This window comes from Phallusia mammillata, chromosome 6, assembly GCF_965637545.1.
Source record: "Phallusia mammillata chromosome 6, kaPhaMamm4.hap1.1, whole genome shotgun sequence".
In the NCBI taxonomy this organism is placed as follows: Eukaryota; Metazoa; Chordata; class Ascidiacea; order Phlebobranchia; family Ascidiidae; genus Phallusia; species Phallusia mammillata.
This window is the reverse complement of record NC_137257.1, coordinates 11,302,779-11,327,264: the sequence shown is the minus strand read 5'-3', so window position 1 is coordinate 11,327,264 and position 24,486 is coordinate 11,302,779. Positions and strand designations below refer to the sequence as shown.

The 24,486-nt window shown below is 36.5% G+C and overlaps 3 protein-coding genes across 3 annotated transcripts in view; 2 read left to right on the top strand and 1 right to left on the bottom strand.

Annotated features, from left to right (window-relative positions):
- LOC145232130 (midasin-like) overlaps window positions 1-12,243 on the top strand; it is a 64,012-nt gene extending 51,769 nt beyond the window's left edge. Inside the window, exons 90-104 of the mRNA XM_080096641.1 lie at window positions 2,951-3,183; window positions 3,717-3,814; window positions 3,906-3,988; window positions 4,127-4,299; window positions 4,512-4,627; window positions 4,846-4,936; window positions 5,020-5,136; window positions 6,748-6,862; window positions 6,927-7,045; window positions 7,342-7,494; window positions 8,229-8,363; window positions 9,086-9,274; window positions 9,440-9,536; window positions 9,904-10,064; window positions 12,068-12,243. Of these exons, the coding sequence (XP_079952767.1) occupies window positions 2,951-3,183; window positions 3,717-3,814; window positions 3,906-3,988; window positions 4,127-4,299; window positions 4,512-4,627; window positions 4,846-4,936; window positions 5,020-5,136; window positions 6,748-6,862; window positions 6,927-7,045; window positions 7,342-7,494; window positions 8,229-8,363; window positions 9,086-9,274; window positions 9,440-9,536; window positions 9,904-10,064; window positions 12,068-12,202 (2,015 nt within the window). The 3' untranslated portion in view covers window positions 12,203-12,243. The remainder of the gene's footprint in view (window positions 1-2,950; window positions 3,184-3,716; window positions 3,815-3,905; window positions 3,989-4,126; window positions 4,300-4,511; window positions 4,628-4,845; window positions 4,937-5,019; window positions 5,137-6,747; window positions 6,863-6,926; window positions 7,046-7,341; window positions 7,495-8,228; window positions 8,364-9,085; window positions 9,275-9,439; window positions 9,537-9,903; window positions 10,065-12,067) is intronic.
- Window positions 12,244-14,128: 1,885 nt separating this feature from the next.
- Window positions 14,129-19,153, top strand: LOC145233875 (erlin-1-like). The gene is made up of 10 exons (XM_080098643.1): window positions 14,129-14,367; window positions 14,423-14,445; window positions 14,565-14,692; window positions 15,700-15,887; window positions 16,634-16,766; window positions 16,829-16,920; window positions 17,126-17,215; window positions 17,650-17,729; window positions 18,221-18,367; window positions 18,440-19,153. The coding sequence occupies exons 1-10, from the start codon at window positions 14,283-14,285 to the stop codon at window positions 18,503-18,505; spliced, it is 1,032 nt and encodes a 343-aa protein (XP_079954769.1). The 5' UTR covers window positions 14,129-14,282; the 3' UTR covers window positions 18,506-19,153.
- A 30-nt stretch (window positions 19,154-19,183) lies between these two features.
- LOC145234263 (uncharacterized) lies at window positions 19,184-24,194 on the bottom strand. The gene is made up of 6 exons (XM_080099010.1): window positions 23,926-24,194; window positions 23,599-23,826; window positions 23,406-23,543; window positions 23,121-23,329; window positions 19,968-20,091; window positions 19,184-19,478 (listed from the first exon to the last, which is right to left on the bottom strand). Exons 1-6 carry the CDS (start codon window positions 24,148-24,150, stop codon window positions 19,308-19,310), a joined length of 1,095 nt encoding a protein of 364 aa, XP_079955136.1. The 5' UTR covers window positions 24,151-24,194; the 3' UTR covers window positions 19,184-19,307.
- Between the last annotated feature and the right edge of the window lie 292 nt (window positions 24,195-24,486).

Below are 24,486 nucleotides of genomic sequence, written 5' to 3'. Positions count from 1 at the left end.
AGGTTTTTGTTCCTCTAGGCCAGTGGTTGTCAAACTTATATGGATCGCGTACCACCTGACAACTTTTTCTATCGCTGCTTACCACCTAAAGTCCTAAACCCTGTTTGAATGGAAAGACCAAGAAATAGGCTTATTATGTCGACCTGGCTAGCATATTTAGCAATTTCAAAAGAACGTCCAAAACACAAGTTTCACCCAAACCAGGGCTGATCAGTTGGATCAGTTGAGTTTTAGATTGGACCTTAATTAGGTATAGCAGAAAGCTACTCACGTACCACCTAAAAGTTCTGATGTACCGCTAGTGGTACACATACCACAGTTTGGGAACCACTGCTCTAGGCACTTTCTTAACTTCCAGCATTTTTTGGCAAATAATTGCTCCTTTTATCACACTTTAATTTGCGGATAGGCAACGTAGTAAAAAGGGTTGTTGAAATAACGTTTGCCCTAACTTACCTTCAGTTTTCCTAAAACTGACACTTTATGACAATTACTGCACCAGTAAGCAGGATTTAAATTAACCTAAATTTTAACTAGAATAGTGGTTTTCCTATATATTGCCAGTTTATATATGCTACATCATATTTAAGGATGTATCACATACACCATTTACTATATTTATAATGGATATATATTTGACAGCTACGTTTCATTGGGTCCCTATCTTTTTCCTGGCACTTTATAACATAATTGTTTCTGCAAGCATAATGTAATGGGTCCCCACATATATGCATATGCGATTTGGTAACAGTAAAAATAGGGCACAATCATTGTTAGATATTTACGAATTTACTATACACATTATTTGATCTACACATATGATTGTTTTTGCAAGCAAAAACGAATGGGTCCCCACACATGCGTTTGTGTGGATTTATGGTAAACAAACATCCTGGTTATTTTTAAATTCTTAAGGAAAAACTTAACCAACTTTAGCCTTAACCCAACTTTAAAAGCTTTGTCCGTATTCTTTTTGCATCACTATTGTCATATAATTACAAAAAAACAGTAAATAAGAACAGGAAAAATACTTTCAATTTAATCTCATGCTTTGACCTTGATATTGTCGTTCAAGGTCAGTTTTTAAACACTATTTTCCAAAACTGAAAATGTGCTTGATAACTTAATAAAACGACATAGCATCGCTGCGCAAAAACAGCTGATTTCTAATCACCAACATGACTGTCTCGTAAAACGTCGGTCCGGGCGTCAAGCTGAGCACTCCCGCTGCATTCACACGCCTTAATCGTAAACGAGTAAATTACTACCTTGAGAGTTGAGACTTCTATCTGACTGACAGTGTACACATATTATGGGCTGTAAAAGTAACTATTTGGCCAATTAAGGCAAATTTTTAAATACTAAACCAGTGGTTCTTAACCGGTGTTCGATCGAACCCCAGGGGTTCGGCAACGCGGAATCAAGGGTTCGACGAAGGTCTTTTTGAAGTGCGATACAAATACTCGTTTTCGTCAAACTTTGGGGTCCGTAAACATGTTTATTAAAATATACGTATTGGCGGCGGTGACGTAAATAAAACTCTTTTGCTAAATATTTTGATTTTTAAACTGCTCTAAGCAGTTTTTGTGGTACTAAAAAGAGTACCAGCACAATCACCATATGCATCAGACTTTTTGTACGCATTGTGTGCAAACAATGCCAACAAAACAAGTACTGCAAGCATTACAATATAGATTATGACATGATAAACACTTTACTGACGCTGTGCAGCTCAATCTGTGCACCAAGCTGGAAATTAATCTTGGCTTTTTGGGCGCTATTAGATGGTATATATATAATATCACAACCAAGTATTTTAAAACAAAAATAAGCAGGTAAAAGCAGAAAAACAACGGAATTTTGTTGGCAGCAAAAATTTATTACTTCATCTTTTTCATGTTTGTGTACAGATGCTAAAAATACAATGCTACATTTTGGTAAAACCAAAAATTACCGAAATTAAAGCAATTCTGAAACAAGTTGCTTTGTAATATTAAATGAAAATGACCAACAGTTGCCACTACGTTTGAACAAAAACTAATTATGATCCACTAAACAAAATGGGTTAAAACCTAGGATGTGACTTTGGGGTTCGACCAAAGGCTGAAGAATATCGTAGGGGTTCGGTCGTTATAAAAAGGTTAAGAACCACTGTACTAAACGAATAACCTACTGCAAACAATTGTTTAACATTTTTATTTCTGGCCTAAAAACTTAATATTTTGGGGTTTAAGGGGTAAAAATGGGTGAATCCAATAAAAAGTTACAAAATTCTTTAGAATAGCTTACATTGCACCAACCAACAAAGCATGAAACCCTCAGATTATGTACTTCAGTCAGCCGTTTTTAATTTTTTTTTTTTTTTGGGGGGGGGAGGGTTGTGGGTGAACCACTGGGTCGTTTGGGGTCCAACTTTAGGAGGATCAAATTCGGAACAATAACTAACATCTGTGCAAATTTTAATAAATTTAAAGCACTCTTTCTTGACCAAACGCATTTAACAAACCAGCGTTAGAAACAAATATTTTATGGTTTAAGGGGTGAAAATGGGTAAATCTTTTTTAAGGTACAAAATTCTTTGAAATACCTTATATTGCACCAAACAACAAAGCATATAACTCCTTAATGAAGTACTTTAGCAAGTGTAGCCATTTTAAAAATTTCACGTTTTGGGGGCTGTGGGTGAACCGAGGGATCAAACGGGGTCAAAATTCACATTCACCAAACCAATATCTATAATGTGTGTAAATTTGAAAAAGTTTGAACCATTCTTTCTTGACCAAAACGTGGGAACAAATCCGCGTTAGACGGAAAAAAAGAAAAATGAAAAAAGAAAAAAAAAATAGACAAAAACAATATGTGTCCCCTTCAGGGAAGGGGACCCATAATTAACATTTGCATAATGTGCATCAACCGACTAAACAAACTTTATGGTGGTCATTTAATTCAGAAGAACAGGAGGAAAACGAACCAGAAACTGAAGCTGGTGATGAAAATGTAGAAAAAGATGTTGAACAACTGGATGAAGAGAATAATACTAATGATGACATGGACACTCCTTGTGAAGAAATTAATGCTGAAGATGAAATACAGGAAGATGAGAGCAATGAGCAAACACAACAAGAACCTGCGAATGCTCAGGAAAATAAAGATGAAAGTAATTCTGATGATAAAGATGATGAGGTACACTACTAAAAAATATATATTCCTTTCAGCATGGTAGTTCTTTAACTTTGTTTGTCTGCTATAAAATGTGACCCATGGGCTACAAAATGCAACCAGCTTGTGCCCCAAACAGCTATAATGCCTTTTATGATTTTTATATGGGTGGAAATGAAACCTACCACTGCTCGGTGCCAGTCTACATTAACCGAATGTATAAAACAAGGGTCTCCACAAATTTTATTAATAGTCACAGGACCACACTGCTAAATTCAAAGTCTTTTTTATAAAAATAGTTAGTGTGTTATTTAGCTTTAGAACACGGTACACAGATCTAAGTCCTATGTGGAATATAACAGTGACTCTGCTTCACACTCTTTTATCATTCTGTATGTGAAGTGTAGATGAAGATATGTGATGCCTCATATCACTGATGATGGCATGAGCATTTGTTGAAACATCTGAACAATAAAGCATGACACTTTTTACGTCTATCTGGACCGTTATTTTCCTAGTTATAATTTTGGTTTAATTTAAATTTTTTTTTTTATTAGAATGAGGAAGAAAACAAGCCAGCTCAGGGAACACAACTGCCGTCTGAGGAAAACGAAATTTCTGAAACCGATGAGAAAGTAATGGACAAAATATCAAAGTATGGAATACAAACTTTGACCAAACTTGCTTGAGACACAATGCTGGATAATTTTATAATTTGTCTTCAATTTCAATATCTTTAATTTAAGAAAACAAGCAGCTACTAATGAGAACAACGTGCAACAAAGTGAAAATGCTTCTGAACTAGTTTCCCAGGAGTCGAAAGAAGAAGGTAAGCCTACTTTTAGACTACATGACATTGTAAGGCTATTTGAAGACCCTAATTATTGCCACTTATTTACCAAATGTAGTTTATAAATGGGATTGAATTGTTTCGAAACCCGAAAAATGTTTTGACTTAAACCCATAGGCAAAGATGACCAAAAGTCCGGTAATGCGCCATCAAGTGATCAAAATTCAGAATCGACGACCGACATGCTTTCACAAAACGCTAGTAATATGGAACAGAAAGATCCATCTGCTGTTGAAAGTGAAAGAAACTTGGGAAAATCTGACTCGAAACGAAGTTTGGCAGACGCAAAGGTTCGTTAAATGCTTTATTGAAGTCAAAACAATTGTTACCACGGGGCAAAATATTTCCTGCGGCAGACAATTAGGCGACAGGCTAGTGATGCCTGTTGGTTAGAAATTTTAACACGTCTTTTTGGTCCCAATTGGTCCCATTCACTCTTTAGTGAAACCTTGTGCGTGAGGAGGCATGCGATACAGAATTTGGATTTCTATATTTTGCTTAGGAGCAACAAGTTAAAAGGGTTCGGACAGTTGATGCTGCGGACGAAAAAGAAACCGCTAACAAGAAGGAAAATACGGAAGCTGAAATGTACAAGCACATTGTTGATGACAAGAATGGGTATGTTGTCATCGTTAGAAAAATGCGAATTTTCCCTTTGTTTTTATTGTTGAAAGTTATGTGACCTCTAACAGCTAAGCTGTAGGTTTTTCGTGTTAAAATGACAGCTAAATAACGGGAAGACGTAAGCGGACTTGCTGAATAGTTTTTACTAAAGCCAAGCTAAGCGATTTTATAGAATTTTTCGGAAAATATTTCATTATCCCGTTGAATTACAGATACGACCAACAGGCTTTAGATGCAGCCACTGACCAGCAAATGGAGGAACAAAAGCCAAAAACTAATGAACAAGCTCAGGATGAAACGGAGGTAGGCCTACCTCTACCGTTTAAAAATGACCATGTAGCGTAAAAAGTATGCAGTCGGTATGCGTTTGGTATTTTTCAATACAGGAAGACGTCGAACCCAAAAGAAACACAAAAGATTTGCAAGATACAATTGCTATGGATACTAACGAAGGAGAAACGGCGACAACAGAATCAATGGCTCGCGAGAATGATACTATGCTGGTAAAAATTTAATGCTGAGAGAGCTAATGGACTGTGTGTGTTGTTATTATGGGTCCCCTTCCCTGAAGGGGACACATATTGATTTTACTCGAATTGTTTGTTTGTTTTTCTTTTGTTTTCTTCCCAAAGTTTGTCCGACTCGTTTTTCCATCAAATGTTTGATGGATTTGGCTGAAATTTACACAGATGGTAGATATAGTTATGTAGATGTGCATCCCACTTTGATTTTGTTGATAACCCCAGTATTTACCCCGCTAGCCCCCTAAAATGGGTATTTTTTTCTCTGAAGTTTGTCCGACTGTTTTTTCCATCAAATGTTTGATGGATTTGGCTGAAATTTACACAGATGGTAGATATAGTTATGTAGATGTGCATCCCACTTTGTTTTTGTTGATAACCCCAGTATTTACCCCGCTCGCCCCCTAAAATGGGTATTTTTACCCAAAGTTTGTCTGACTCGTTTTTCCATCAATTGTTTGATGGATTTGGCTGAAATTTACACAGACGGTAGATATATTCATGTAGATGTGCATCACTTTGTTTTTGTTGATAACCCCAGTATTTACCCCGCTAGCCCCCTAAAATGGGTGAGTTTTTAAACAGTGTCAGAATTGGCTGAAATTTGGATTTCTTGCATAGTATGCCATTTATAGGTGTCGATTGTTGTGTTCAACCCTGTAGTCCTAACGTTTACCCCACAAGCCCCTAAAGTGTAAAACGTATTTGTATGTTACTGGGCACCACAAACGAAAGATTTCTTTGGCGCATTAGTGTTACAAGGGCAACCAGTTGTATGTTGCTCGTTGGTGGGTTGCTTGGTGGTCGTTTTTGCGCCATGGCAGTTAGGGGCTTGTTAACAGCCCTATGACATTAACGGTTGTTGCTCAAAACACCTCTAGTGGTCGAAATTTTAAACATTGGCAGATTGGGCTGAAATTTTGCAGTGCTATTGATTGAGTCATTGTGGTTTTTATATATTTTTTAGTTTGTCTGTCGAACCCAATTAGTTACCCTACTAGCCCCCTAAAATGGGTCAGTTTTTTGAAACGTTAAATAGGACATACTTCAAACAATATCTGGGGTGAATCTAATTTTATAGTTTGTATTCTACATAGTATTATTATTTAAGCCCAGTGCCGATCACTATGTTTTACCTTACAACACCCGACTTTCTCATGGTTATCTCTTGAATTGCATTATTTTCAACTTTGCATGTGTGGGGACCCATGAGTTTTTGCCTGCAGAAACGACTAAAGTTATAAAAGACGGTGACTAATATGGGACCTAATACAAAATAAGCATAGGAAATATATTTATGTTTTAAAATAGCTTATAGTGTATATGCAAGGGCAATATGTGCTAAGCCACCCTTCTAGTTATAAGGGGTGAATCGTCACATTTGATGTTCAACTGAGATTAAATGACAAGAAAAAACTCAATTTTTTATAAAAAAAACAGTCTGGTTTTCGAAATTGGCAAAATTTACACTCAAAACGTTTTGCCAAGTGGGTGATCGATTTTTGCTGAAAGCTTTTAAAAATATATTTACAAAATAACTTATAGATTTTTCACAAATGTTTTCTAAAAACGCGACGTTCGTTTCTGTATTAGGATGTTCCAAATATACCACAAACTGAAAACGTTGAAGAGGCACAAGATAATAAGCAGCGTGATGAAGATGAACTTATACAAAGAAGCTTGGCCATGTCTTCAATACACACAAATTGTCAGTTTGGTGTGTTTTCATTTAAGGAAAAATGAAATAGTGTTGTGTGAATTCTTATTTGCAGTGGAGCACTGGACGCCGTGTGAGCAGTTTACTTCATTTACACCCGAGGAAATTCAGGAAATACGAAAATTGATGGAAGAGCAACTTCGTGACAAAGAAACAGTGGACTCTTTAAACCAGGTCTAATATATAAATGAGAGTTTGGTTACTGTAGCCATATATCATGGTTTGTGAACCATCCAATGTGCGCCTCAAACTAAGATTACAGTTTTCTAGTGTTTAATATACTCGGTTAGAAACGTTTTTTGCCGACAACCTTTTTTTCGAGGGAAAAAACATATTTTTGAAAATAGTAGTTTTTGCAGACTACAAGAAAGCATTACCCACAGATAAATCATGCATGACTTAATTACCTTAACACATAAAGAAGTATTGTCCATATAGTCTACAAAACTATGTATGTTTGCTGTTATCAGAAGGATTCAGAACGGCTGTGGCAACAATATCTGAGTTTAACACAACCTTTGGCTCAACAACTGAGCGAACAGCTTCGTTTAATTCTCGAACCCACACAAGCAGCAAAACTGAAGGGTGACTATAGAAGTGGACGTCGGTTGAACATGCGAAAGGTTGGAACAATGTCTTTTTACAATTTTTCTCTCGCCCAAACTGTATCCGTTACAAATTTTCGGTGCAAAGTTTTTTGTCTATTACTTTCTTTCAGAAACCGACTTGTTTCACAAAGGTCGAAAAATAATCTGTTGTTACGTCATACATTTGTGATGGCATAATAACGCAAGCGTTGTTAAGTCTTAACCAAACAGCATACTTACAGTTTTAGCCTTTTCTTTTGGTAATCTTTAGGGATGTGCCAAAATTGCAAGTGTTCTGTTTGGTCGAGCACCGAGCATCTCACGTTAATGCTCGGTGCTCGGCCGAGCACGCTCGGTGCATTATGACGTCACAAAAAATCCCCTTTCTGCGTTTTAGCTCTACAAGGCCTCTTACGTCACCAGCGGTGTATTAAGCTGTTACAGGCCTCAGAAGTAGACGTTTTTCCACAATCTAATACATTTGAAAAATCATTTGTTTTTGTTTATAGACACCCTTTCGAACACTAGTTACTTATGTTAGCAAGGCATGGATATGCAAATTTAATGCTCGGGTCAGTTTGTGCAACTACTCGGCCGAGCACCGAGCATCAAAAACAGCGATGCTCGGTACCGAGTACTCGGGTTCTGGCTCGGCTCGGCGCATCCCTAGTAATCTTTGTAGATTGCAAATGAGTTCAATAAGAAAACATTTTGCAGATATCGTTCCTTTAAAATAAACTGCATTTTTAAAGAGTCTGTTCGTTTTGTAGGTTATACCATACATTGCAAGCGGGTTTCGTAAGGACAAGATTTGGCTTCGGAGATCGAAACCAAGCAAGCGAGCTTATCAAGTGATGTTGGCCATGGACGATTCTTCTAGTATGGCTGATAACCACACAAAACAGGTTCGATAAGCCGTGAAAAGAAAAACTTTGTTTTACACTGTTTTTTTGGTTTTCTTTTTTTATCCAGTGAAGTTTATCTATGCACTTTTGACATTAAATCTTTGTAGGATTTGTATAAGATTTTCGCAGGTGGTAAATACAGTCTGTAAGTAAACATATTTTACACTCATGTTCGTTATCTACTTGCATTTGCACTTGTTGAAGTGATTTCTTTGTAAATGAATGCTGCGGTAACAGCCTGATCACATCAGAACCATTAACTGTTACTTCATAAAACGCCTCTGCTGTTCAACTTTATCTGTATGTTGGGAGATTGTGGTTCCGGGCTGTATATAATTACATCAAACATTTATTAGTTTAGCTGTAAAAAAACAATCAACCTAAAATGGGTAAAATTTTTGAACAATGTCCTATTTGGTTAAAGTTTGATTTGAATGAACGGTTTGATTAAATGAACATTTTTTTGTACCGATTGTTGTGTGTTTAAAAACTTTTGCCAAATATGGGATAATGAGTATAATATCTCTCCCCTTTTCTAGTAACAGTGCGTACTTAAGATACTTTGCGTTATTTTCGGGTTTCGTGCCTTTGTTGGTTATATGATTTGAAAAAATGTTAATGTTATTTTCTGACGTAGCAATTACTGGATTTTCGCTAACCGTTTCCAATATAAATAAGAAGTATATTTCTACTCATAAACCCGAATACTAATTGCTTGACAGCTAGCCTTTGAATCACTTGCTGTGATATCTTCTGCCTTATCAACGTTGGAAGCTGGTCAGTTGGCGGTCTGTAGTTTTGGTGAAGATGCCAACATGCTACACGATTTCAGCCAACCATTCACTGACCAATCTGGTTCTTCCATTTTACAAAAATGCACATTTCAACAGGAACAGACCAAAATAGCGAAGGTAATCAGCAACAAAATTTGATTAAAATCTTCCAATGCGGAAATGCCAGTTATAGATTTTCAACCCGGATACCCAGATAAACTTTCCATTTAATTGTTGTCAAAACAAGTTTTTCACTAAGCTTTCTTTATTGATAACCTCACCAGTTTGTTGGTAATACTTTAGTTACTGGAGGCGAACTCGAAGTTTATGAAATCTGCTCAGATGAATTACATGTCGTCAGCGGATCCTCGAATTTCTCAACTTCTCCTAATCATATCAGGTGAACGCGCTTAATAATATTACATTTTTCTCAGTAACATTTGTGCTTAACAGTTCGTTGTTATTTTTGTTCAAGTCCATTTGGCAAGTGGGATACGTGACCATTTGCTTTCTGTAATATCGGAGTCGATGGGCCAAGTTTAATACAATTCAACAAATTCAACAACAATGTTAGGTTTACTTTTAATCCCCGAAGGGATTTGACTAGTAATTGTTTAAAATAAGACAAAAGAAGGACTCAAGTCAAAAACAAGGACATTTCTTAGAAATAATGACAATGAATGTTTCTATGACATAGCCCTTCAAAATAAGGACAAATCTTAGAAATAAGTACGGTGTGGCAACCCAGCTGCCTATTTGTCTTGCAGATGGCAGAGGTCTTTACATCGAAGGAAGAGAAACAGTTGAATCTGCAGTCAGGGCGGCTCGTGATTGTGGAATTTTTATCGCCTTTGTTATTCTAGACAATCCCAAAATGAAAGACTCCATCTTGGACATTAAAGTTCCAATTTTTAAACAGGCTGGGCAGGTATAACATTATAGCAGTGGTTCTTAACCGGGGTTCGGCAACGCCGAATCAGGGGTTCGACGAAGGTCTTTTTGAAGTACAATACAAATACTCGTTTTTGACTTTAGGGTCTAGAGTCGCTAAAAACGGCAATTTGTATTTGCCAAATAACAAAACACTGGAAGGTTCAACTTAGGCAGGGCTGTTTTAAACAACTCGAAACAGTTTTTGTGGTACTAAAAAGAGTATTACCAGCCTAATAACCATATGCATCAGACTTTTTGTACGCCTATTGTGTGCCAACAATGCGAACAAAACAGGTACCACAAGCATCACAATATAGATTATGACATCATAAACACTTAAGACTGATCTCCTCGCTGTGCAGCTCAATCTGTGCACTGGGCAAGAAATTAATCTGGGCTTTTTGGGCGCTTGGTAAATACATAATATCAACCAATTATTTTAAAACAAAAATAAGCAAGTAAATGGCGGCCGTTGGTGAAATAAGAATCTGCGATGCGGCCATCCTAGCAAAATAGTTGTGCACCCCTGCACTGAGGTTTTAATTTCTTTTTTTGACGTAACAAAGTGCATTGTTCGTATGCAGAAACAAAGAAATTTTGTTGGCAGCAAAAACTTATTTCTTCATCTTTTTCATGTTTGTGTACAGATGCTAAAAATACATTGCTTCATTTTGGTAAAAACTAAAAATTGCCGGAATTAAAGCAATCATGAAACAAGTTGCTTGTATTATTATGTCAGAATTTAACAAAATGACAAACAGTAACTGTTGCCACTACGTTTGAACAAAAACTAATTATGACCCACCAAAGAAAATGGGGCAAAAACCTAGGATGTAACTTTGGGGTTCGACCAAAGGCTGAAGAACACAGTATGGGTTCGGCGATGATAAAAAGGTTAAGAACCACTGCATTATAGGGTGTCGTGCCCTGAAATAGAAACGTTTTGATTTATTTGTTTCCTTGCGTTTTATATACAATTTAGCCAATAATGTTTAATGGATTTAAATAAAACTTTCATTGCTGGTAGATAGAGGTTTTCCATTGTTTTATAAAACGATCTGTCTTATTTTGTGTAACTTAGGTTAGTATCGTATGTATTAACTACTTTTATGTAGTATTCTGGTGGTGTGGTTATTTATTGATGGGTAATTTATTTTGAATACGGGTAGATTATTGCTGTTTTGTCTTTGCGTTGTTTATAGTATCCCCGCAATTAGGTTTGGCCCTAAATCGCCGCCACTGGCTGTTCGTAAAAATGCTCGCGTTACAAACATACAGATATCGATATTTGTATAACATATATAGCATTCAGTTGAGTTTATGAATACTTTGGTTTGAGATTATGGAAAAAATACATAAGGTACCTGAAGGTATATAGGCCCGGAAGGTAATAAGGCCCACTGCTCATATTTTTTACATGCAAGGAAAAATGCTTCGTTTTGATATAATTTTAAAATAAATACGAACTTACAATGATTTACAAAGTTTTGGACCTGCAAGTTGTGTGCGATTGTTATTGTGACTAATCCAAATTTAGTAGTGTTTGTTTTCAACTTTTTATATATTTTTTTAAATTGGTAACCAAAATGGAAAGGTTGTGTCGTCGAAATGAAAACGTATTTAGATATTGAGGAATTGGGTCATTATAGTTTAATTGAAGCATTATCCCATCTGGAAAAACGAATTACAAATAAATTTTACTACGGTTTTGTTTGTCAGCCATTGCTTGCAATAAGGCCCAACATTTTTTGTTATTTTTTTTAAAACAAAACTTGCAAACGTCCTCAAAATCTGATGGATGTTTAATATCAACCTTTACAACCATCATGCCAAATTTGGCCTGGAACTCTTAAATGTTTTTTCAGTTATACGCAATAGTGGGGCCTTGTTACCTGCAGGTACCTCACAAATATTGGGACCAAATGTAAAATTAAACGTAATTGTTGTGTGTATTTGTTTGTAGCCTATTTCAAAAAAGCTTGTGGTTGTTATTTTTAGATGCCTGAAATTCGATCTTACATGGAGGATTTTCCCTTTCCCTTCTATGTAGTGATACGGGATGTCAACGCTTTACCTGACACGCTAAGCGAAGCTTTGAGACAATGGTTTGAGTTGGTGACAAGTTCCACGTGACAGTGACCTGTTTTAATAAATAAAGTAAAGTAATCGTGGTAGTTTTGGGTTTTTCGTCTGAATGATGAGTTATGGGTGTATTAACGCAAAGCCAAGAGCCTTAGAAAGTGTTTTCAGCAGATATCTCGCTTGGGATCACACAAAAATTTAAGTAAGTATCCTGCGTCAATTTTTATCACCAATGAAGGTTTAACTTTGCGTTTGATGTAACAATTTCATTTCACCACTTTTCAAAAAAAAAACGTTGTAAGTTACGACGAAAGAAAAGAAGAGAACTGGCAAGTAACAACTCCTAACTTACTTCCCACCAGGGGCGGATCCAGAAACTCTCTTTGAAAGGGGTAGAAAAATCAGTTTTTAGTGCGCCACATGTTTCAGAACCATTGCGACAGATGAGGAGGATGCCATAACCGAGACAAACAGCACGACGGTGTGCGTGTAATTGTATAGGCTACTATTGAATTAGGCTATATCCTGGTCTTCTGCTGAAGCAGATTTTTTTCAGTATAACGGATTATACCACTATGGAGCTAATTATAACATGTTTTTACTCGTTAGCCTGTCTTAAAACAACGGGTAAAAGGACAGGCTAAAACTCGCACTAGAGCAGTGACCAACGTCTTTGTGATCACAGATCCTTTAAACAGTCAAAAATCTGCCGACCCCCGTTAATGCTTTTTTAGTTTTACATTTCTTTTTGCAATAATAATAAGATAAATCGGAAGCAACATTTGAAACGAATAAAAGTAGGTAGGTAGTGCAAGCTAAAAAAGAACAAAATATGTTTGTCATCATATACTTTTTTGGCATTTACTTCCACGTTCAAAATCCCTTTTTTAATCCCGATAAAGTTTCTGTATTGTAGCAGCCATTACAATAAATTAGGCCTAGGCTACCATATTTCCGTCCTCCAAAAGGAGGACACATTTTTGAAAAGAACATGAAAAAATACTTTAAGGCCCCTCAAAAAATAAAAGTTTCAGAAATTGGACGGTAGGCTATATAGGCCTACTCGCCTATAGTTTGGATAAGGTTTAACGTTCGTCACAACACTTAATAAGCTGGTAGCCTATTTAAAAAAAATTAAAACCTGCGTGTTCTTTAAAAAATAAGCTGAAGTTGCTATATTTGGCTGTTTTCAGAGGCATAATTGTCATTTATGTATTTGGTAAATCGGAAATTCCTTAAAAAGGAGGACATTTGGACTCTTTTTCTTGTCCTCGGAGGACAACTTGGTTTTTGTTCAAAAGGAGGCCATGTCCTCCAAAAAGAGGATGTATGGTAGCCTAGGCCTACAATAAAGCAGTGTCAAACTACGGTATGGGCTGCTGCCCAACTGAGCGCCGTAATGTAATTTTTTGTTTTTTTAAACATAATTGTAGTGGGCTGCCTCAGGCTCGCGTTTACCGACCATAAAACTGGGTTTCTAAAGCAGAGGTTTACACGAGCCGGAGTGTCCGGAGCCGGATTTTGCCAAATTTTGCTGGAGTAGGCCTAGGCTATAGCCTAACCGGTGGCGGAGTTTACGTTTTATCAGATCAGCAGGAGCCGGAACCGGATCCGGAGTTTTGCTTTCATTATTGATTTGTTAAAACGACTATTGTTTGTTACACCGGATTATTATCAGGAGTCGGAGTCTGGTTTTGCGCTATTCACTTAGAGCCGGAGTGGGGTCGGAGTCAATTGTTTCCGACCCGGAGTGATGTCGGAGTCTAAAAAATCAGACACTGTAGGCTACACCTCTGTTATGAAGGGTATAGTTTGCACGAAGCCCTTTGAATGATATTACACATGCTTTTGCTGTAAGCTAACAAAAAAGTAGCAGATATAGAGGCCGAGTAGAATGTTGTTTTAATGAATTTTCACTCTTTTTCCGTGAAAAAAACTGCATGAAAAATGTTACGCATGACTACACAAACAGGTTAAATTGCCGAAAGGTTAAATTAGCAAATGGTGACAGGGGACAAAATTTGAACTATCAAGACAGAGCGAGGAGGCGAATTACGAAAATAGAAACAGGACGGAATTCGAAAACGCGCCTGTGACATATCTTGCTCAGCTTATTAAACTACACTGAGATATGCCGAACAGTGCTATTGCTTTCGGAGTGGCTGTTGCAAGCTTTGCTATCTTGATCAATTTTGCTTTGCACAAGGTGGATGAAGGTAAGACCTTGGTTTTTCACAACTAAAACCGTTAAAATACTTTTTGTATTTTCAGGTCATGTGGCAGTCTACTACAGAGTAAGTATACATCACCTGTTGCTTTCTATGTAGAGTATGTTTTAAACAATGTCTGTTTTAGAGATAACCATAATAAACAATATAGTTGAAAAGTTTGAAGAAAGTTTGCTTATGTGTAGGGAGGAGCTTTATTGCAAGCCACAGCAGGTCCAGGTTACCATGTAATGTTTCCTTTCATCACTACATACAGAACTGTGCAAACAACTCTTCAAACTGACAAAGTGAAGAATGTGCCATGTGGGACAAGGTGATTGCTGCTTAGGAACTGGTTTAAACTTAATTTTAACTGGACAAAGACATAAATGAGTGCATAGTGTAAAACAATTTTTACTGTTTAACCCGGCTCTGTCCCATGGTTGTCATTTGTCAGGTCGGCTGCACTTACAAAGCTGAACTTAGCCCTGTAAATAAATATTTTCAAAGATTTAAAACAAATTTTAAGCTGCAGACAGTGCACACTGTTTCTACCTATAAGGTCTCATCAGTGCAGCTGGTGATGAGAGATTGATCGTATTGGCTAGTATAGCCATCCAACGGGGGTGGTACTAAATACCGCATGTGACCGCATGTGACCACATGTGATTCCTCTTAAAGTACACCATGTTATGTGAAATGTAAGAATTCCAGCCCCATCAGGGGTAAAATAGACCAGATTCTAGATTGATTTTAATTTCAAACCTTCACCCAACCCTAATAGCTCTAACCGTAAGCGCTTTCAAAAGTCCGCAAAATTATGTTTTCGTAAAAGCATATTTAAGTCCTTCACAGATTCCTGCCGTGTGATAACATGCGGTCACATGCGGCCACATGCGGTATTTAGTACCACCGTCCAACAGCACTCCAGTTTGTTAGGAGTAACAGGGTAAAAACCCATGCCTTACCTAGTCTATGCGATGCCACAACTGGGCATTCACCACAGAGGAAACTGGCTCACAAAAAGCATTAAGCCAATAAATTATAAGCTGCAGATAGTGCACACTGTTTCAAACTATAAGGTCTCATCAGTGCAGCTGGTGATGAGAGATCAACCCGCAACAGTGTGCGCTGTCTGCAGTTTATTATTTGTAGACTCAATGCTTTTACAATAAAACAAATTTATTGGATAACTTATGTTAAATTTGTTGATTTGGTCATAGCGTGATTAATTGCACCTTTGTGCTATTTGTCCTAAATTTATTGATAATTTACTTTCAAACAAATTTATTGCAAATTTACATGCCCAGAAAAAGTGTTTTGATGTCAAGTTTTTTGCAGTGGTGGAGTCATGATCTACTTCGATCAAATAGAAGTGGTCAACATTTTGTCTCCTGCAGCGGTGTATGAAATTGTTCGAAACTACACAGCAGATTATGATCGAGCATTAATCTTTAACAAAGTGCATCATGAACTAAATCAATTCTGTTCAGTCCATTCATTACAAGAAGTCTACATTGCAAAGTTTGGTCAGTTGCAGACATTAATTTTGATTTCACTTTGTTGTTTTCTTATATCATTCTCTTAGACTGTCCATGCCCTATTAAAGTGGTGGACTAGTCATGGAATGTTTCCAGCTGGTAGATAACGAGATATACGTATTGGTGAAATGTTTTTACTCCATAGCCCAAGCGTTTAAAAATAAGTTTTTTGGCATACTCTATTAAGCCGCCCTATGTTGAAAACCACAAACAAATTGTTTCATAATACTTTTTTCAATGCTTGGATGACAAAAATTTTTGTTACCAATCGTTATGCAAAAATTCTTAAATAATATATATTTTGAAGGAGCACTATTTAAATAGACTATTTGAATATATTTGTTTATGATATTATAGCACTAGCCCCTGAAAATAAGATAAATGTTTAAGTAATGTCTAAATTTAATTAAATGTAAACAGTTAATAGCCATTTTGTAGAATAGCCATTGTCGTAAGTTAATTTACCATTTTAGAAATGCAACAATTTAATAGCCTCAGTTGTTAAATTAGCCCTCGGTTCAAGTTATAAAAATGGTTTAAGTTGTTTTGAAAACAACAACAGCCTTTAACCCACTTTTTTCATGAAAGCTTTTTTACAACCTTCAAATGGACATCTTGGGCATTTTGCTTGTAAACATAACATTAGCCTACTATTTGTTATTTTGTAACTAGTTTTTAATTGCTTGTAAGATTTTGTAACCAGAACACTTCTCATTCAATTTCTTTCACTACAGATCGCATTGATGAAAATCTTAAAAGAGCACTACAGCAAGATTTGACTGAAATGTCTCCAGGTTTATTTGTGCAAGCTGTGAGAGTAACAAAACCCAAAATACCAGAGTTAATTCGAAAAAATTATGAGCTAATGTATGTTTTTTTATGGGATCATTAAAAACTGTCTAGTCAATTGTATGCTATACTTTTTTCAGGGAAGCCGAAAAGACAAAACTGTTAATTGTCAATGAGAAGCAAAAAGTCATTGAAAAAGAAGCTGAAACTGAGCGAAAAAAAGCTGTTATTGGTGAGTTTTTTTTAGTTTGCATTGTCTGGAAATGAGGTTCCTGTAATATATATAATAATCTTGTCATAATGTTTGTGGTCTTTAAAATGCCAAAGATATTTGGTTTTAGATTATTAAGTGGTTTAAATTTCCTTGTTGAAACATTGTGGTGAATTGAATATTATTTGTGCTATGTTATCTTTGTCATGTTTGTCTTATTTATTAGAGGCTGAAAAGGTGGCGCAAGTGTCGAAAATTCAATTTGAGCAAAAGATAATGGAAAAAGAGACCCAGCGAAGAATTTCCGAAATAGAAGGTATATATATTGCTGACAAAAGAACGTTGTTAACGTAAGATTCACAAAATCCAAAACATTTGAACAGACAAATTTATAGCCATTTACTCAATTTGTTGGGTAAAAGGGTCAACTTTGTGGTTGATGAAACTGTGATACATTTAGAACAGAACATTTTTAAGATTTGTAAATTTGGTGTACTTACACATGTTAACTTTGATGCATTGGTGTCTAGGGCAAGCGGGACATTTTACAAGTTAGCAATGCAAAAATGGGAAATTTCATTGCAAAACAACAGATATGTTATTACCAGGAAATATAGTCTGGCTTTTCATGTCAATCGTCCCTATTTGTACCCATGTTATTCCCTATCAGGATATTTTGAGATTGACAAAATATAACAAATTTGTTGTTAATTGAAGTTGACCCAATAAAATTATGTTGGAATTAAATAGATCAATCTCATCTTGCAAGGATGAAAGCACGTACTGATGCAGAATGTTATAAAGCCACTAAAGAAGCAGAAGCAAATGGGGTAAGTTGTGGAACTTCTGACAAAATGGCTGTTGCTGTTATATTTTCGGTTTGATCAGTATTGTCTTAAACAACAAATCTGTGCTTCCAAACCTTTTTGTACCAAACCACAAACCCCTGCAATAAACTTCAGCTCTTTTTAATAAAGTTATAGTGTGATGTGGCAATAATATGTTAATGACTTGGCTGACTGAATTATTGAAATGCCAATCTAAATTTGCCAAACGGCATTCAGGAAATCATAAACTGTGTGACCTGTGCAGTGACTGAAATATTGCATTTCGATGAGTCAGATTGTTGACCAAATGTCATTCACTTTTGACCTATTAATGTGGTAAAGTCAGTAAGTTTATTAAACAACAATTGTGTTGTTATGTGTCATATTATTTTCCAAGAACCCTGCCAAAAAAATGCTATAAATTTGGATATTCTTGCTGCTAACTTTATGTCAGCAACAATCAACTTTATTTACATGTGGTTGTTCTCTTTTAGTTGAAATTGACACCACAGTATTTGGAACTAAAGAAAATTGAAGCTCTTGCTCAAACCTCGAAGGTTTATTATGGACCCAACATCCCACAGATGATGTTTGACAGTTTCAACACCAAATTACCCCCACCAAAACCCACTGAACAAGCAGTGAGTTGCAAATTTTGTGGCATGGCAAAAAATGTCTACAGATTTGTTAAATTTCAAACATTCATTTTGCAGGAAGAAGTTCTTCCTTTAGGTGACCAGCCTAAAATTACCACAACCACTGGAAAAAAAGGTCTATAAATTTTGCACAGTTTTATTGGATAATAGCACATTCCGAACCTGCCACTCAAAAACACTTTTAACCCAGTGCAATTTTGCTCTCTGATTTGTTACAATTTGATTGTTAAACTTTGGCAGACAAATATGATGTGCCAAATAGAGAATTTTCATAATGAGTCTATTCTTTTAAATTATGTCAACAGCACTTTTATTTGTTAACAATAGAAGTACTTTACAATATCTGTCTCTGACTTTTGAGTAAAAATTTCTCTTTTTGGACAACCTGACCTGGATATCATAGACTTTTGTACAGGATAAGTTTCTTTAAATACAACGGTGCTTTGGTGAATTTTAAATATAATACAAGCACGAAACTGCTTTATGAACTTAGTTTAATTCTAAGATCCGTTTTTTAAAAGTTCCGTTACATAATTGTGTTCTGAAAAACCTGTGATATCGATGTATTGACCAATGTAGGGCTAAGTGTAAGAGTAATAAAATATGCAAGTCTGGATAGTGAAATGACTTTGCCATGTTTTTACATGTGATTTTTACGTATCCAGAGAACGTCTTTGTGTGTTTTTTCGTCCAACTTACAACTTTTTTTGCAATAAATTCACTTTTAATTTGTGACAACATGATTTGCGCTGAATAAAAAGTTACCCTGAATTCAACACCTCCATGAAGGGTATGTAAAAAAGGGGTGGTATTTGTAAACTATTATAGCAGGTGATGCAATACTTGGGCTTGTTTTTTTAGCATATTAAAAGTCGCTTTGTAAACATGCAAAAGTTGCAACTTCGTAAGCATGCGTTTTTTCAATTTATTTGATAAACATCCCTCGTTTTCTGTGCGATCGACCGCCGCACGCTACCCCGTAGTAAACACCGCGTTGATCAGGCTGAGCATCTTCCTGCTCGGGTGGACACACAAGAAAACTTTGCTCTACAACCGTCTGTGTCATTTTGCGCAGTGTTTTAGCAGTTTTTCGACACTAAAATAATAAATAAATAAATTTAAACACAAAGGGTTAAATAATATATTAGTACACGTAGCTACAAAAATTTTTCACATTAATCATGGGCGCGGAAAATTTTGCAATGGGGCTCAAATTTTGACATACATCGTTGTACAGTGATGGATTACGATATTTAGTAGTTGTGGTTGTGGACATACTATACGCATAAATAATATACAGTAGAATTACGTTGTCTGCAACCTGAAACGCCGTACGGTATAAATAAAATCACCATGAAGTGCACCTGCGTGCCGGCCTGTTAAATGCATGGGCGCCGGCAACCGCAAGTGCCCCTATACGTGCAGGCGCCCATGCAGAAATTTTCTCGGCCAAAGAAGCCAGTCGACTCAAGTCCTGATTAAGACTGGAAGCTGCGTTTTAGACTTGCTTAGGCAGTGAATTAAATAATAAAGAATTGATTCGAAACCCTATTTCGTTGTACTCCTGACTAAATGCCAAGCTCACCTCCGCCACATCTTTCATGGCCAAGTAGCAATCGTCGGACATAGGTGGAGGCAGAGAGTCTTCTTCAGCTTCACATAAACAGTTTGGAACAACCTGCGCTTCCCAAGCGCGAGTGGTTCGGTTCCTTGAAACAAAACGCGAAAGATGGAAGGTCTTTTTTGCTATGCGGTGCACTACAGACTAAACAAACCGACTATGTGCCAGCAATGCAGCGTAGAACTTACAAACGTCCTGTCGAAGGCCACATTTAAACTTGGACAATACAGTTAATATTGGTCGTTTGGTTGGACGAATTAGAGGGACATGTCGTTATTTATAAATGCAATAATGATTGCTAAAGGTGGTGTACGAAATGGCCAGAAGAGCCTGGTCCGGCCTCTGGAGAGAAATTGACACTCAGTTAAGAGTCAATGGCACCCCGGATTATTATCTTTCGGAAACCATTTTTTTAACAACTATAATTTCGATAAATGTTTAGGCCTACGGCACACCAGACAATTTTACGCTGCGAACTTGTATGTCGATGTCCAGTGGTAACACTGATCTACACTGCGGATTTGCAAAATTTTGATCAAATTAGGCCTTTGCTGTGCTTGGCCGTTTGAAAAGATGTATTGTCACTTAGACTCAATGTTCCGTTTTAACTACCCAAGTTCCTCTCAGCGCTCCCTCCCCAACCAATTGCAAACGCCCCATCTCTTTTTCGCCTTATTGGCAATAAGTTTTTTTAAACATCACTCTTGTAGACGTAACATTTGTGCAAAAAAAATGGAAACAAAAGATGACCAACTTTTCGTTAAAGTTTGCACATTGTCCGCTATTGTCTTTTTCGGATGCCACAGATGAAACAGATTTTGTCGTTTTAATGGTTGGATCAGCCAGAGCATGTTCTGCACACACCTGGACAAGTAAAAAAATGTTCAACTAATAGATTTTAATGGTAACCAGGGGCGGCTCGTGCGAGGGGGCTGCGGAGCTGCAGCACCCCCAGTATTTTTACTTGACATTCCTATTCCAAGTTGTTATTCAAAACAATCTTTACATATAGTTTTTATGTTTGATCAGTGTATACTAAGAATAACTTTTATGGCATTAATCGGCCTTTTATTAAAATAAAATTAATAAAAAATTTGTATTATTTAAAAGAAATTTTAAAAATAATAATAATAACAATAATAAGTTATCTATGGCGGAGCTGCAGCTCCAGTTTCGTGACGTTTCATGACGTTTTCAGTTGTGCGCATGCGCACTTGGAAAAGCTACATGCCGGGCGAAATAGGCGAGAGGGGGCTGTGGCTCGCGCAGCCCCTCCCGTGACGTAGCGCTGGTTGTGTTGTCTGCTTCGCGTCAGTGAGCTCCAAAGCCAAACCCGTGTACTGTGTTTTTAAGTTCGACAGTGAGTGCAGTTAAATAATTATTTTGCTATCATTAAATTTATTGTTTGACTGTTAGTCGTGACTTTTTAAGATGACTGCAAGTGGGTTTTAGTTTTTACAGTTATCATTGAATTAAATAAGTGTATCTAACACCTTGAAAAAGAAAAAAAGGTCATCTAACACCTTTAAAAGTCACAATTAACCTTTATAATAAATAACTGAATTAAAAAGATTTATGAAAGTATGGGACAAAACATCTTCTACTCCAATGTCATGCTGGAATAAGCAACAACAAGAAATACTCAGTTTTAGTTCCTAATGCTACCAAAGAAAAATTAAATTTGTGACTGTGAAGTTAAATGCCTCACTGAAATTCAGGCAATATCAAATGCAGAACATACAACTGCTAGCAACAGGAATTTTGAAATGATACTACAAGACAAAAAAAGAGTGAAGACAATTTAAAGTGTGGCTTTCTTAACACACCATGTTGACAGTATTTGCAACCAATTGCAGTCATGTGTATTGATATAATGGACATGTACTGTTTGTCTGAACAGTAGCTGCTAAATTGCTTCACAGGAAGTGTTTCTTAAGAATGAACATTCTACAGACAAGATAGTAGTGACACCAAGCACATCCTATTGTTGACAGAGAAAAGCTAGTTACTCAAATGAAAATGTTTCTGTAGATCTGATGTTCATGATTACTTTGAAAATAATTAATCTAGAGATGATGTTTTGACAAGTTAAATTACTAGGATGAAAAATCCTTTTTGCTGTTTCCATGATTCTTTCAAAGGCAAAACAGTTCTTTTTAACACTGAAAAAGATGCCAATTTTTCTGAGGAACACCAATATTTTCAAAAGACTTGCACTTGCAGTGCTAGTACTAAATAGAAAAACAGTTTCTTAGTTATCATTTGGGATTAAGGAAGAAGCTATCAATTATCATGCCCAAACTATAACTTCATGATTCATTTTGGTTGGAAAAAGGAACCACAAGATTTAATAATATGGTTTAAATTTAAGTGAGAGTGTTGTAAATTTTAAAGCTTGAAGGCGTTTTGCACTTAAAAAAGGAATGTTAAGCTATTTGCCAGCAAGCAGCAATTATAGCAGCTAAGAAACTAAAATACAATCAATAGTCTGCACACAAAAATTCAAGAAAGATGTTTAAATGAAGAAGTTCTGAAACCAATGTAATGTGGTTGTTAAATTTGTTAGTTATGATACCAATAAAAAGTTGTATGGCTAGTTTTTTTGTGTGACAATAATCTGTGAAGTGTCATAGAATATGTTGAAAACGCTGACTGTGACTAAATTTACTTAAATGAAACATGACAATTTTTGTTGTCGAACTGAAATACTTCGACCTTTTTCGACTCATTTATATCTATTTTTTTCTATATTTCTGTTGTGTTTTACCGTATTTACAACCGCTTCGTTTCGAAGCTGTGCCACGTGTGTTTTTGTTTTTCACATTATTACTGAACGTTATTGTGTTTGGCCCGTCGCTGTGCAAGTAAACAAAATACACAAATGATGCCGTCTGCTGTTTACACTCGTGTACATTATTGCGTAACAAAAATTACGTCACAATGGAGTTGCTAATTAAGATTTGTATTACTTGCACAAAACAAGTGGCTAGAAAACTAGAAATGTAGCTTTTCAATATATTGCCAACTTATATATGTTCAGTAGAGGCTAAAATTTGTGGGGGCAGCACCCCCACAAATTTTAGGCACGAGCCGCCACTGATGGTAACATATGGCTACGTAGCCGGCAAAAATAAACAAAAATGTGTGTTAAAAACTAATTTTTTTACCATTTCGCTTTTGCTACTTTTAACCCGATGTTGTCGCTGACTACGTTCAAAATCGTTTCCTGCTTTTTCTATGTGTTTGCAGATTTCGTCTCTCGTTGACGAATGCATTCTTGTTTTTGTTAGCCCTCCTCTATAAGTTGCGTATTGCAGCATAAGTTGCTAAAAGAAAGCATATGCAGTGCACAAAGGGTAAACATTGGTGCTCTATGTCTAAGGCTTTGAAAGCAGCTCGTGCCTGATTTCTTGTTTTCTCCTCGTCTTTTATATGGCGTCGACATCTGGTGGTGGCTGCAATAATGTCTGGACACATGTCAAGAATTCTTGTTCTTTCAAGGATGGTGTCACTCAATTTTTTTCGAATTTTTCCCATTTTCTACTCATCATAATTTCATCATTGCGCAACAACCTTGCTGTTTATTATTACAAACCTGAAGCTGATCTCGCACAATCGTGTACTGCTTCCGAAGTTTCTTTTGAGCATTGAGCATTTGTGCTCGATTTAAACGCACGGTGTCGCCCCCGCGCTCCCACAAACTTAGCATTGTCTCTCGCGCGTGATTTTTGATTAGCCGTGGACGTTTTACAATTGCTTCCTGTCGATTTGATGCTAGTTCGATATGAAGCTGGTCCAAGCTTCTCGCCAATCCCTCTCGTATCTTTTAAATTAAGTTTACACGAGCAAGTTAGAACTCACTTTATACGAGCGATAGCATCAAGTGGAAAAAAGGGAAAAAATGTATTTCAATGAAAGTTACCTTTAGCAATGATTTAATCTCCTCGTTGATTTGGTCAAGTTTTTCCCGCAATTTAAGCACAACCACCCGTAGTTGTCGCATATAGGTGTGGACTTTCGAAACGCTGGCACCTGCGTTTGGATTGGCGTCCTGACATCCTTTTTTTGTTGCAGTTATCCAGGATGCCACCTGTGAGCTAAATCCCCAGTTCGTTGAAGGCGGGCAAATTCCAACGCTCGTTGGCATGTTGGCGATGATAAAAAGTCAAAATTATCCCATGCATTTATTTCCGACAAGTTCGTAACTGAACTATTATTACGTAACAAAGTTTCCTATCAATGTCACAATAGATAATGCAATTGTGATATTATACGTGAATGTTATGTCATAAAACTTCATTATTTGACCATCACTTCTGCCGGGTCACGTGATAAATTACGCACGAGTGCCCCGATACCAATTTCTCACACGATATATTGACTGTTGACTCAGTAGAATCCATGTGTTTGGCACAGACAGAATCTGAGAGATTTTCTTGTTTTTTATAGCATGGTTTTGCTAACATTGGATTTGAGTTTGTTT

Bases quoted from the DNA above. Each gene is read 5' to 3' on its own strand.
- LOC145233875 (XM_080098643.1), top strand. From the start codon at position 14,283: ATGCCGAACAGTGCTATTGCTTTCGGAGTGGCTGTTGCAAGCTTTGCT. The intron at 14,368-14,422 runs GTAAGACCTTGG...TTGTATTTTCAG, and splicing joins TTTGCACAAGGTGGATGAAG to GTCATGTGGCAGTCTACTAC. The intron at 18,368-18,439 runs GTGAGTTGCAAA...TTCATTTTGCAG, and splicing joins CAAAACCCACTGAACAAGCA to GAAGAAGTTCTTCCTTTAGG.
- LOC145234263 (XM_080099010.1), bottom strand. From the start codon at position 24,150: ATGCCAACGAGCGTTGGAATTTGCCCGCCTTCAACGAACTGGGGATTT. The intron at 23,827-23,925 runs GTAACTTTCATT...TTAATTTAAAAG, and splicing joins AGATTAAATCATTGCTAAAG to ATACGAGAGGGATTGGCGAG. The intron at 20,092-23,120 runs GTAGCCATATGT...TTTTGTTTCAAG, and splicing joins TGTTTATTTTTGCCGGCTAC to GAACCGAACCACTCGCGCTT.